Source organism: Tachyglossus aculeatus, chromosome 24 (genome assembly GCF_015852505.1).
Source record: "Tachyglossus aculeatus isolate mTacAcu1 chromosome 24, mTacAcu1.pri, whole genome shotgun sequence".
Taxonomy (NCBI): domain Eukaryota; kingdom Metazoa; phylum Chordata; class Mammalia; order Monotremata; family Tachyglossidae; genus Tachyglossus; species Tachyglossus aculeatus.
Window position 1 is genome coordinate 20,519,491 of NC_052089.1, and position 13,435 is coordinate 20,532,925.

The window sequence follows — 13,435 nt, forward strand, 5'->3', positions numbered from 1 at the left end:
GTGAACTTTTTAAATATCAGATGCAGATGACCCAGAACTGTCTGGCATGCTTTCTCCCCTTGGAGATGCAGTTTAATTGAACGGAAGGTTCAGGAAAATACAAGGGTAGCAGAGACTTTGCTCCAAATGAAATGCTGTTTTATGTTGACATTGATGAAAGTCAACAATACCTTTGAACTACGGGTTCATGGAAATGGATTACTAGCTCTGTCAGAGGCAATGTAATAGTGCAGAGACATGAATAGTACACTCTCTTAATGTGTTTCTTTTTTCAAGGATATGCTCAGGACAACGTATTTGTCAATGGGGAAAGCAGGGACTGAGCGGTAATCAGAAAATTGGGAATAGTTTCCACTTGACTTCTCAAGAGGAATTTACCCGGTGATTAACATGCACACAGTATGTGAGACATTTCCAATTGCAGCGATCGTTTTCTTCACCCATTTAGCGAGAGGCAGATAGCGTTGTTCTCAGTGTTGTGGAAATAAATGATGAGGCACGATGCTGTTGTTAATGTCCACTTACAATGTTTGATTTTATTCAAAAAGCGTATAAACATGCATTATTTTCTCATTAAACCATTGTTTTCTCAATTCACTCATCCAAAAAGGGTCCGAGATAGTATTTGGTCAGTAGCCAATTTCCGGGAACGCACGGCAAACATCGCCCTTTAGTCCAAGACCGTGAATCGAACGCGCAGTCCGAGCACTTACCAAGCAGGCTATAGAGGCTCAGTGGAAAAAGTTCCCTTCTCTAAATCTATCCCAACTCACCGCAGGCTGCTCCGTAAGAAAGGTAGTGAGCGTCAGCAACGTGGCTCTAACCTCTGCTGTGGCTGTGTTTGAGGAATGGAGAGATGAAAGAACCCTTTCCTTGACAGAAGCAGTTTGAGCATCCTAATGAATTGCATCTTTAACAAATTTCTAGATATTTGGTGGGGGGGGGGGGGGGCGCGTCACAGCATTTTCTGCCTTTGTGTTTGATGTGATTAATTACGGTAACTCAGAAAACCTGTGGGAGTTTCTTTTCACTGTAATGGAGAACTCAGCTTTAGTGAAACACCTTAATTTCCTTGGTTTGTCAAAAATCGCACTTGGGCGGGTAAGAACCAGTAGCTGCTAGGTGTAGATGACCTTAGTGATCTCTACTCGGATGTTACATCTCAGCTACCCATGTAATCACAGACGCTGTCTAAAACTTACACTCCTTTCTTCTCGATCCCTTTATCAACAGTGAGAGCCAGCACCTTGCTTTTGTCATCGAGTCATTCTCGATGTCTTTAAGAAGACTTTTTTGTAATGTCAGTTTTTTCCTTTTATCCTCCTATTTCTACACCCCAATGGAAAGCCACCTACCATTCTGTTACACCCAACAAAAGCTTACAGTACATAAAATCCCTTCACATTCAGGCTTTTTTCTTTTCTTCATGTCAATGAGGAGTAGAGATTTGTGCTTATCACCAAATAAAATTGCAGTGCAAACTTTCAACATAAAAGTTACACAATTAAAAGTTAATATATGGCACCACAGCCTATTAATTCACATATAGTACAACAGACCAAGTAGAACAGACAATAATATGAACATAGCTAAAAAGAGAGTGAGCTTGCATAGCAATGCAACGAAAGAAATTATATACAGAGGAAAATCCTTTCCATCCTGGAGGGTGACTTTTTTTTTTTTTTAATATACTCCTGACAAGAAATAGTTAAGGTGGACGGTGTACTTGAGAGAAGAACACGAGTAAAATAGCTGTAGGATATGTGTGTGGCCGTGTGTCTTTACATTGCATTTACAGTTCTTTTAATAGTACATAAATAAAGAAATTGTTCATTGCACTGTTTAGCGTCATCACTTCCACGAGTTCAGACCCAACGGTCCTCCGGAGCAGCTTCGAACGACTCTTTTCGACCACTCTGCATGGAGCGAGATGAGAGATACATTAGACGAGATCGTTTCGCGGGAACAACACGGATCACACAGTCGGTTTCACCGCCGCGTACTCATCCATTTTGAGGGGGAAATCGTGCCCCACAGGACGGCAGAAACACATCCCATATGCGTGAGGGGAATAACCCACATCTTGACCGCTCTGGCATGAGTCTCACCCTCACAACACGTGCAATGCAATGGTGAGTAATGGTCCGTCCTCTCAGGTAATCAATCTCCCTCTCCGATCTCTTCTCCGCCCCCCACATCTTGAGTCCCCGGGTTCCCACTGAGGTCTGTGGCCCAGTAGTCTAGGAATTCCCCTTAACCTTCTTTAGTTTCAACCTCAGCATCCAGCACTGCAGACCTCTCCACCCCTGTCTGTACAGACTGAAGAAAGAACAAAAATATGGGACCATTGGAGGGTTTAGAACACTGACTCCATGGATACTGCTCATCATTTTAGGGTGAAGGTGCTGAATGAATTTCCGTTTGCTTTCTATACGTTCCATCTCTTTGAGTGGATTTCTCTTTAGAATGATTTAGTTGAATGATCGATGCTATAACACTGCTAGCAGATTAATGAATTTCTTCTATTACCAAAGGTTTTGGAATGGACCCTAATTTATATGAAATGTACGGCTGTGCAATTACAGCTTGACTGGAAGATAAAGTTTGGTTTTTTTTGTTCATTCTGGAGAGAGTCTCTATGAGTATTTTCATTTTCACAAGGAAGGAATCGTATATAGTAAGATATGTGGTTGTGTGAACTCAGAGTGGCAGAAATGTGCATTGTATTTGGTATTTCCCTAGATTTCAAAATGAGTTTTTACATTCTGCAATTCAGCTGTCCTACCTGTTCAACTTTGTCAGTTGAATTTTCTAGTTTTCTGGCCCAAGGGTCAGAGGCCCTGGGTTCTGATTCAGGCTCTGACCCTATCATGCCATAAGGCCTCAGGAGGTCTCTTAACCTTTGCGTCTCCTCATATGCAAAATGACCACCCCACACCTCTTCTCTGTCCAACTTAGGCCTTGAGCTTCATATGGGAGTGGGATCACCCCTGACGTGTTATGTGGCATCCACTGCTAGTCAAGGGATCGGCTTGGAAAAGCCCTTAAGAACTGTTACGATCAGTCACTGTTTCGTCTTAGTCTGAAATGTACTTACATAATTCAGGTGGAAACTGTCCTTGGCTGCTTGATCCCATATACCCGACATCAAGAAGGTCCCCCGTGTTGCGCTGGTGAACGCCTCTCAAAACTTCGCCTTTCCTGGGTCCAGTCGATCCTTTAGAAGATGCCGTTCCTGAAGAGCTGTGTCCACCTGGTGACGGAAAACTGGGCTTGCTGTACGGCACCAGCGCTTCTTCTGGAAGAGAATAAGAGAAGGTACAATATTGCGATGTGGGACGAAGCAAAATTGATAGCAAGATTAGGTTGTGCCCAACGGTCTGTTGTGCATCTTGTCTCGTGTCTGTCCCATCAGGTGGGATGGAGGGCGAGAGAGGGTGGTAAACCACTTCTATACTTTTACCAAGAAAAGTCTACGGTTACACTACCAGAACAATTGCAGATGGAGGTGGGGTATTCTGGGAGAGATGTGTCCATGGTTTCGTTGTGGGTCAGACGTGACTCAACAGCATAAGACAACACCAATAGAGGGTCACAAACTTCAGACACTGGTGATCTCATGGGGAAGTGTCCATAAAGGGCCCAGGTATTCTCTATTGGTAAAGTCTGGAGAAATTACACTGCTGGGTCATTTTTGGACATGGAGAAGTGTCCATAAAGGCCCCAGATATTCCTTATTGGTAAAGTCTGGCCAAATTACACTGCTGGGTCATTTTTGGACATGGAGAAGTGTCCATAAAGGGCCCAGATATTCCCTATTGGTAAAGTCTGGCCAAATTACACTGCTGGGTCATTTTTGGACATGGAGAAGTGTCCATAAAGGGCCCAGATATTCCCTATTGGTAAAGTCTGGCCAAATTACACTGCTGGGTCATTTTTGGACATGGAGAAGTGTCCATAAAGGGCCCAGATATTCCCTATTGGTAAAGTCTGGAGGAATTACACTGCTGGGTCATTTCTGGACATTTAATTTTTTGTTCAAAGTCTGTGTTCAGAAGGCATTTTGCAGAGAGGCGATTAACATATACCCTGCCAGAAACAGTTAGGAGTGGAGTGTGAGTCAGTGATGTGTATGTGACTATACAGGAGTGAGGGTTATGTCTCTGAAGGGGAGATGAAAACAAAATTGAGCCTTTAGGTACTGGGTAATGTGTCTAGTAAAGTGCCTAAGCAGAGTATTTTGTAAGGTGGTAATAATAATGATGGCATTTGTTAAGCGCTTACTATGTGCAGAGCACTGTTCTAAGCGCTGATAATAATGTTGGCATTTGTTAAGCGCTTACTATGTGCAAAGCACTGTTCTAAGCGCTGGGGGGGATACAAAGGGATCAGTTGTCCCATGTGGGGTTCACAGTCTTAATCCCCATTTTACAGATGCGGTAACTGAGGTGCAGAGAAGTTAAGTGACTCACCCAAGGTCACACAACAGACATGTGGTGGAGCCGGAATTCGAACCCATGACCTCTGACTCCAAAGCCCATGCTCTTTCCACTGAGCCACGCTGGTAAGGTTTATCCTTTTTTTTTGTGTGGGCTGGGGTAATAGGTGGAGGTAGAGGGGCTGAGTGAATGGAGGAGTCTTTTAGACTGTGAGCCCACTGTTGGGTCGGGACCGTCTCTACATGTTGCCAACTTGTACTTCCCAAGCGCTTAGTACAGTGCTCTGCACACAGTCAGCGCTCAATAAATACGATTGATTGGTGTAGGGGCTTGAATAGGTCTCTTCTAGAGGTGAGGTTCTAAGCTAGGTGGCAAACTAACCTTTTTTTTTCTTTTTAATGTGTGTAAAATCATAGAGATTTAAGGGGTTACGTCACTTTGAATAGGAGATTAGGACACCATTGGGACTCTAGGTGTTGGGAATGTGTTTGTAGGTTTATTTGGCAAGGTTTACCCTGTTGCCCTACCCCATTAAAAAAAGGTAAACTTTACCAAATACTCTATGCAGAGACTTTAGTAAACACATTTCCCATCACCTAAAGTCCTAATGGTATGTTCATCTCTGCTATGAACATACCTAATGGTATGTTCATTATTACTCTATTTATTTTGTAGGTGTATTTGGTAAGGTTTACCCTGTTGCCCTACCCCATTAAAAAAAGGGGAAACTTTACCAAATACTCTATGCAGAGACTTTAGTAAACACATTTCCCATCACCTAAAGTCCTAATGGTATGTTCATCTCTGCTATGAACATACCTAATGGTATGTTATTACTCTATTTGTAGGTGTATTTGGCAAGGTTTACCCTGTTGCCCTACCCCATTAAAAAAAGGGGAAACTTTACCAAACACTCTGTGCAGAGACTTTAGTAAACACATTTCCCATCACCTAAAGTCCTAATGGTATGTACATCTCTGGTATGAACATACCTAATGGTATGTTCATTATTACTCTATTTATTTTGTAGGTGTATTTGGTAAGGTTTACCCTGTTGCCCTACCCCATTAAAAAAAGGGGAAACTTTACCAAATACTCTGTGCAGAGACTTTAGTAAACACATTTCCCATCACCTAAAGTCCTAATGGTATGTTCATCTCTGCTATGAACATATCTAATGGTATGTTCATTATTACTCTATTTATTACTCTATTTATTTTACTTGTACATATCTATTCTATTCATTTTTTGTTAGTATGTTTGGTTTTGTTCTCCGTCTCCCCCTTTCAGACTGTGAGCCCACTGCTGGGTAGGGACTGGCTCTATATGTTGCCAACTTGGACTTCCCAAGCGCTTAGTACAGTGCTCTGCACACAGTAAGTGCTCAATAAATACGATTGATGATGATGATGATCTCCCATCCACAGTGACTTAACTCCTTAAATCGCTGCAATTTTACACACATTACAGAGGGGGAAAAAATGTTGGTTGCCTAGAATTTACAATGTCACCACTGGAGGAGACCTCCTCTGACCACTGCACCCCAGCCTCCTCCGCTTAGCTCCTCTTCCTACGCCTTCATCGTATTAGCTGCCCCGTGGGTTAGGTCAGGATGGAGTAAATGGCGATATACAAACGGAGTTGTGGCTTCAGCGAGGCCTCTGTTCCCGTGAAGACGTTAGGTTTCAGTCACTGTGGTAGACGGCTGTTTTGTCAGGTACTGACTCTGTATTATTTACACCAGTGATTCACCTTTGATTCGCTTGTGAAGGCTTTGTCAGGAGTCCTCTCCCCCTCCTCATCTCCCCCATCTTACCTCCTTCCCTTCCCCACAGCACCTGTATATATGTATATATGTTTGTACAGATTTATTACTCTATTTTACTTGTACATATCTATTCTATTCTATTTTGTGATCCACCTCCTTCCCTTCCCCACAGCACCTGTATATATGTTTGTACATATTTATTACTCTATTTTACTTGTACATATCCATTCTATTCTATTTTATTTTGTGATCCACCTCCTTCCCTTCCCCACAGCACCTGTATATATGTTTGTACATATTTATTACTCTATCTTGTACATATCTATTCTATTCTATTTTGTGATCCTCCCCCTCCCCATCCCCCCGTCTTACCTCCTTCCCTTCCCCACAGCACCTGTATAGATGTATATATGTTTGTACAGATTTATTACTCTATTTATTTTACTTGTACATATCCATTCTATTCTATTTTATTTTGTGATCCACCTCCTTCCCTTCCCCACAGCACCTGTATATATGTTTGTAGAGATTTATTACTCTATTTATCTTGTATATCTTTATCCTATTTATTTTATTTTGTGATCCTCCCCCTCTCCATCCCCCCATCTTACCTCCCTCCCTTCCCCACAGCACCTGTATATATGTATATATGTTTGTACATATTTATTACTCTACTTTATTTGTACATATCTATTCTATTTTGTGATCCTCACCCCTCCATCGCCCCGTCTTACCTCCTTCCCTTCCCCACACCACCTGTATATATATGTTTGTACAGATTTATTACTCTATCTTGTACATATTTATCCTATTTATTTTATTTTGTGATCCTCCCCCTCTCCATCCCCCCATCTTACCTCCTTCCCTTCCCCACAGCACCTGTATAGATGTTTGTACATATTTATTACTCTATTTTACTTGTACCTATCTACTCTATTCCACTTTATTTTGTGATCCTCCCCCTCTCCATCCCCCCCGGCTTACCTCCTTCCCTTCCCCACAGCACCTGTATATATATATGTTTGTACAGATTTATTACTCTATTTATTTCTTACTTGTACATATCTGTCCTATTTATTTTATTTTGTGATCCTCCCCCTCTCCATCTCCCCGTCGTACCTCCTTCCCTTCCCCACAGCACCTGTATATATGTATATATGTTTGTACATATTTATTACTCTATTTATCTTACTTGTACATATCTATCCTATTTTATTTTATTTTGTGATCCTCCCCCCTCCATCCCCCCGTCTTACCTCCCTCCCTTCCCCACAGCACCTGTATATATGTATATATGTTTGTACATATTTATTACTCTATTTATTTTACTTGTACATATCTATTCTATTCTGTGATCCTCCCCCTCTCCACCCCCCCCCCCCCGTTTTACCTCCTTCCCTTCCCCACAGCACCTGTATAGATGTTTGTACAGATTTATTACTCTATTTATTTTCCTTGTCCATATCCATCCCACTTATTTCATTTTGTGAATATGTTTGGTTTTGTTCTCTGTCTCCCCCTTCTAGACCGTGAAGTTGGACGGGGACCGTCTCTCGATGTGGCCAGCTTGTCCTTCCCAAGCGCTCAGCCCGGTGCTCTGCACACAGTAAGCGCTCAATCAATACGATTGATTGAGTCAAGTGGATGGTCTTCAAGGAGGAAATAATTGCTGTTGCCGACTTGGACGTCCCAAGCGTTTAGCCCAGTGCTCCGCACGCAGCGAGCGCTCAATAAATAGGATTGATTGATTGATTTGTGGCGGGTGTGAAGAAGCTCACGGGGCAAAGCTGGCTGTATTCAGAGGTTGGCGGTTGGACGCTCGGCGGTGCCTCACATCGGTCCGTCCCTCCGTCCGCCCGTCCGTACTGTTTGAGCGCTCTTACTGTGTGCAGAGCACTGGACTAAGCGCTTAGGGAAGTCCCGGCTTACACGTGTGTGTCTGTCCGTGTCCGTGTCCCCCCAGGAGGAGGAGGAGGAGAGCGCTCCTCCTGACCGACGTTAATGTGACTCTTTTGCTGGTTTCAGCTGTTTTCAGTTAGCCTCCTGCCAAAAACGACACAATGTGTCAATCATGACATGTCAAAAATGACATGCGTGCCACTTCTGACACGCATATGGAATACGACACGTGTGCCATTTCCGACACACCCGTCAAGAAGGACGCGCGTGCCATTTCTGACATGCATGTCAAAAACGACAGGCATGCGTGTCACATATATATGCATGCAAATGGGTGTCATTTCTGGACGTGGGTCGTTTTTGACGTGTGTGCCTGACCCACAAAGACAACTCTGAGTCACGCGCGTCATTTCTGACACGCGTCAGATATGACATACATGTCAAAAAATACATGCGTGTCAAAAATGACACTCGTCAAAAATGACACTTGTAACGTGTCAGAATTGACGTGTGTCAGAAATGGCACATGTGCCATATTTGACATATGTGCATCATATTTGACGTGTGTCAGAATTGACGTGTCATTTTAGACATGTATATGTTGTGCCATATGGCACGTGTCATTTTTGACATGTGTGGCAAAGATGGCACCTGTGTGGCAGAATGTATGTATCTATATATGTATATGATGTTTGTATATATGTATATGCATATATTCATGTATACATAAGCATACATGTATATGTATGTATGTGCATGTATATATGTATGAAATTAATGGCAAATATGTCGTTATTAACATGTATATACATGCATGTGTAGTTTTTGACATGTACATCTGACATGGCAAAACGACACACGTCAAAAAATGACAGGTCAAACATGATGTGTAATTCCTACACGTCAAATATGACACACGAGTCATCTCTGACACGTCAAAAAGGATACGTCAAAACCGACACACATGACAATTCTGTCAAAAATGACACGTGCCATATTTGATGACGTGTCATATTTGACGTGTGTCTGCATAAATGAATGTATACATATGCATTCATATATATATATGCTTGTATATATGTAAGAAATTAATGGCAAATGTGTAATTTTAAACATTTTTGCCTATAAATGCGTGTGTGTCAGAAATGGCATGTGTCATATTTGACGTGTCATTCTTGACATACATGTATTTTTTGACATGTATGTCATACTTGACATGTGTCCGAAATGACACGTGTCATATTTGACATGCGTGTCCGCATAAATGCATGTAGACATATGCATTCATATATACTTGCATGTATATGTGCAAGAAATTTATGGCGAATATCATTTTTAACATGCTTGTGCTTATACATGCATGTAAAGGCATGACATTAATGGCACGTGTCTTTTTTTATGTGTGTCATTTTTGTATACATATACATGCATGCTTACGTATACATGCGTATATGCATATACATATATAGAAACATATACATACTGCATCTGTATATGCAGACACGTCAAATACGACACACCATTTCTGACACATATGTCAAACATGGCACATGTGCCATTTCTGACACACATGTCAAATATGACACACGCTATTTTTGGCATGCATGTCAAAAATGACATCATATTTGACACACGTCATCTTTGACATGCATGCCAAAAATGACACGTGTGTCATATTTGACATGCGTGCCAGTTTTGGCATGCATGTCAGAAATGACGTGTGGCATATTTGACATGTATGTCAGAATGACGTGTATTTTTGACGTGTCTGCATTTATGCATGTATACACTTGAATACATATATACTAATGATCTAGAACCTCAATGATCCCAGAACCTCAATGATCTAGAACCTCGATCTAGAACCTCCAAAGACATACCATTTTCTGATCTAGAACCTCAAAAGACACACCATCTTTCTGATCTAGAACCTCAATGATCTAGAACCTCGGTGATCTAGAACCTCAAAACATGCCATTTTTATGATCTAGAACCTCAATGATATAGAACCTCAAAACACATACCATTTTTCTGATCTAGAACCTCAAAACACATACCATTTTTCTGATCTAGAACCTCAATGATCTAGAACCTCAAAAGACATACCATTTTTTCTGATCTAGAACCTCAGTGATCTAGAACCTCAAAACACATGCCATTTTTCTGATCTAGAACCTCAAAACACATACCATTTTTCTGATCTAGAACCTCAATGATCTAGAACCTCAGTGATCTAGAACCTCAAAACACACACCATTTTTCTGATCTAGAACCTCAAAACACATACCATTTTTCTGATCTAGAACCTCAAAACACATACCATTTTCTGATCTAGAACCCCAATGATCTAGAACCTCAATGATCTAGAACCTCAGTGATCTAGAACCTCAATGATCTAGAACCTCAAAACACATACCATTTTTCTGATCTAGAACCTCAAAACACATACCATTTTCTGATCTAGAACCTCAATGATCTAGAACCTCAATGATCTAGAACCTCAAGACACATACCATTTTTCTGATCTAGAACCTCAATGATCTAGAACCTCAAAACACATACCATTTTTCTGATCTAGAACCTCAATGATCTAGAACCTCAAAACACATACCATTTTTCTGATCTAGAACCTCAATGATCTAGAACCTCAAAACACATACCATTTTTCTGATCTAGAACCTCAATGATCTAGAACCTCAAATCACATACCATTTTTCTGATCTAGAACCTCAATGATCTAGAACCTCAATGATCTAGAACCTCAGTGATCTAGAACCTCAATGATCTAGAACCTCAAAACACATACCATTTTGTCTGATCTAGAACCTCAATGATCTAGAACCTCAGTGATCTAGAACCTCAAAACACATGCCATTTTTCTGATCTAGAACCTCAAAACACATACCATTTTTCTGATCTAGAACCTCAATGATCTAGAACCTCAATGATCTAGAACCTCAGTGATCTAGAACCTCAAATCACATACCATTTTTCTGATCTAGAACCTCAAATCACATACCATTTTTCTGATCTAGAACCTCAAATCACATACCATTTTTCTGATCTAGAGCCTCAATGATCTAGAACCTCAATGATCTAGAACCTCAATGATCTAGAACCTCAAGACACATACCATTTTTCTGATCTAGAACCTCAATGATCTAGAACCTCAAAACACATACCATTTTTCTGATCTAGAACCTCAATGATCTAGAACCTCAATGATCTAGAACCTCAAAACACATACCATTTTCTGATCTAGAACCTCAAATCACATACCATTTTTCTGATCTAGAACCTCAAATCACATACCATTTTTCTGATCTAGAACCTCAATGATCTAGAACCTCAGTGATCTAGAACCTCAATGATCTAGAACCTCAAAACACATACCATTTTGTCTGATCTAGAACCTCAATGATCTAGAACCTCAATGATCTTAAGACATACCATTTTTCTGATCTAGAACCTCAATGATCTAGAACCTCAATGATCTAGAACCTTGTTGATCTAGAACCTCAGTGATCTAGAACCTCAAAACACATGCCATTTTTCTGATCTAGAACCTCAAAACACATACCATTTTTCTGATCTAGAACCTCAATGATCTAGAACCTCAATGATCTAGAACCTCAAATCACATACCATTTTTCTGATCTAGAACCTCAAATCACATACCATTTTTCTGATCTAGAGCCTCAATGATCTAGAACCTCAATGATCTAGAACCTCAATGATCTAGAACCTCAAGACACATACCATTTTTCTGATCTAGAACCTCAATGATCTAGAACCTCAAAACACATACCATTTTTCTGATCTAGAACCTCAATGATCTAGAACCTCAAATCACATACCATTTTTCTGATCTAGAACCTCAATGATCTAGAACCTCAAATCACATACCATTTTACTGATCTAGAACCTCAATGATCTAGAACCTCAATGATCTAGAACCTCAGTGATCTAGAACCTCAATGATCTAGAACCTCAAAACACATACCATTTTGTCTGATCTAGAACCTCAATGATCTAGAACCTCAATGATCTTAAGACATACCATTTTTCTGATCTAGAACCTCAGTGATCTAGAACCTCAAAACACATGCCGTTTTTCTGATCTAGAACCTCAAAACACATACCATTTTTCTGATCTAGAACCTCAATGATCTAGAACCTCAAAACACATACCATTTTTCTGATCTAGAACCTCAATGATCTAGAACCTCAATGATCTAGAACCTCAAAACACATACCATTTTCTGATCTAGAACCTCAAATCACATACCATTTTTCTGATCTAGAACCTCAAAACACATACCATTTTCTGATCTAGAACCCCAATGATCTAGAACCTCAATGATCTAGAACCTCAGTGATCTAGAACCTCAATGATCTAGAACCTCAAAACACATACCATTTTTCTGATCTAGAACCTCAAAACACATACCATTTTCTGATCTAGAACCTCAATGATCTAGAACCTCAATGATCTAGAACCTCAAGACACATACCATTTTTCTGATCTAGAACCTCAATGATCTAGAACCTCAAAACACATACCATTTTTCTGATCTAGAACCTCAATGATCTAGAACCTCAAAACACATACCATTTTTCTGATCTAGAACCTCAATGATCTAGAACCTCAAAACACATACCATTTTTCTGATCTAGAACCTCAATGATCTAGAACCTCAAATCACATACCATTTTTCTGATCTAGAACCTCAATGATCTAGAACCTCAAATCACATACCATTTTTCTGATCTAGAACCTCAATGATCTAGAACCTCAATGATCTAGAACCTCAGTGATCTAGAACCTCAATGATCTAGAACCTCAAAACACATACCATTTTTCTGATCTAGAACCTCAATGATCTAGAACCTCAATGATCTTAAGACATACCATTTTTCTGATCTAGAACCTCAATGATCTAGAACCTCAAATCACATACCATTTTTCTGATCTAGAACCTCAATGATCTAGAACCTCAATGATCTAGAACCTCAGTGATCTAGAACCTCAATGATCTAGAACCTCAGTGATCTAGAACCTCAAAACACATACCATTTTTCTGATCTAGAACCTCAATGATCTAGAACCTCAATGATCTAGAACCTCAATGATCTTAAGACATACCATTTTTCTGATCTAGAACCTCAATGATCTAGAACCTCAATGATCTAGAACCTTGTTGATCTAGAACCTCAGTGATCTAGAACCTCAAAACACATGCCATTTTTCTGATCTAGAACCTCAAAACACATACCATTTTTCTGATCTAGAACCTCAATGATCTAGAACCTCAATGATCTAGAACCT

The 13,435-nt window shown here is 40.4% G+C and overlaps 1 protein-coding gene across 12 annotated transcripts in view; it reads right to left on the bottom strand.

The window, feature by feature from the left end:
- Positions 1 to 519: 519 nt before the first annotated feature.
- ROBO2 (roundabout guidance receptor 2) overlaps positions 520 to 13,435 on the bottom strand; it is a 1,226,656-nt gene continuing 1,213,740 nt past the window's right edge. For all 12 annotated transcript variants that reach the window (XM_038766056.1, XM_038766059.1, XM_038766055.1 and 9 more), the window contains 2 exons: positions 3,098 to 3,298; positions 520 to 1,916 (listed from right to left, as the gene is read on the bottom strand). In XM_038766056.1, coding sequence (XP_038621984.1) covers positions 1,915 to 1,916; positions 3,098 to 3,298 — 203 coding nt within the window. In that variant the 3' untranslated portion in view covers positions 520 to 1,914. The remainder of the gene's footprint in view (positions 1,917 to 3,097; positions 3,299 to 13,435) is intronic.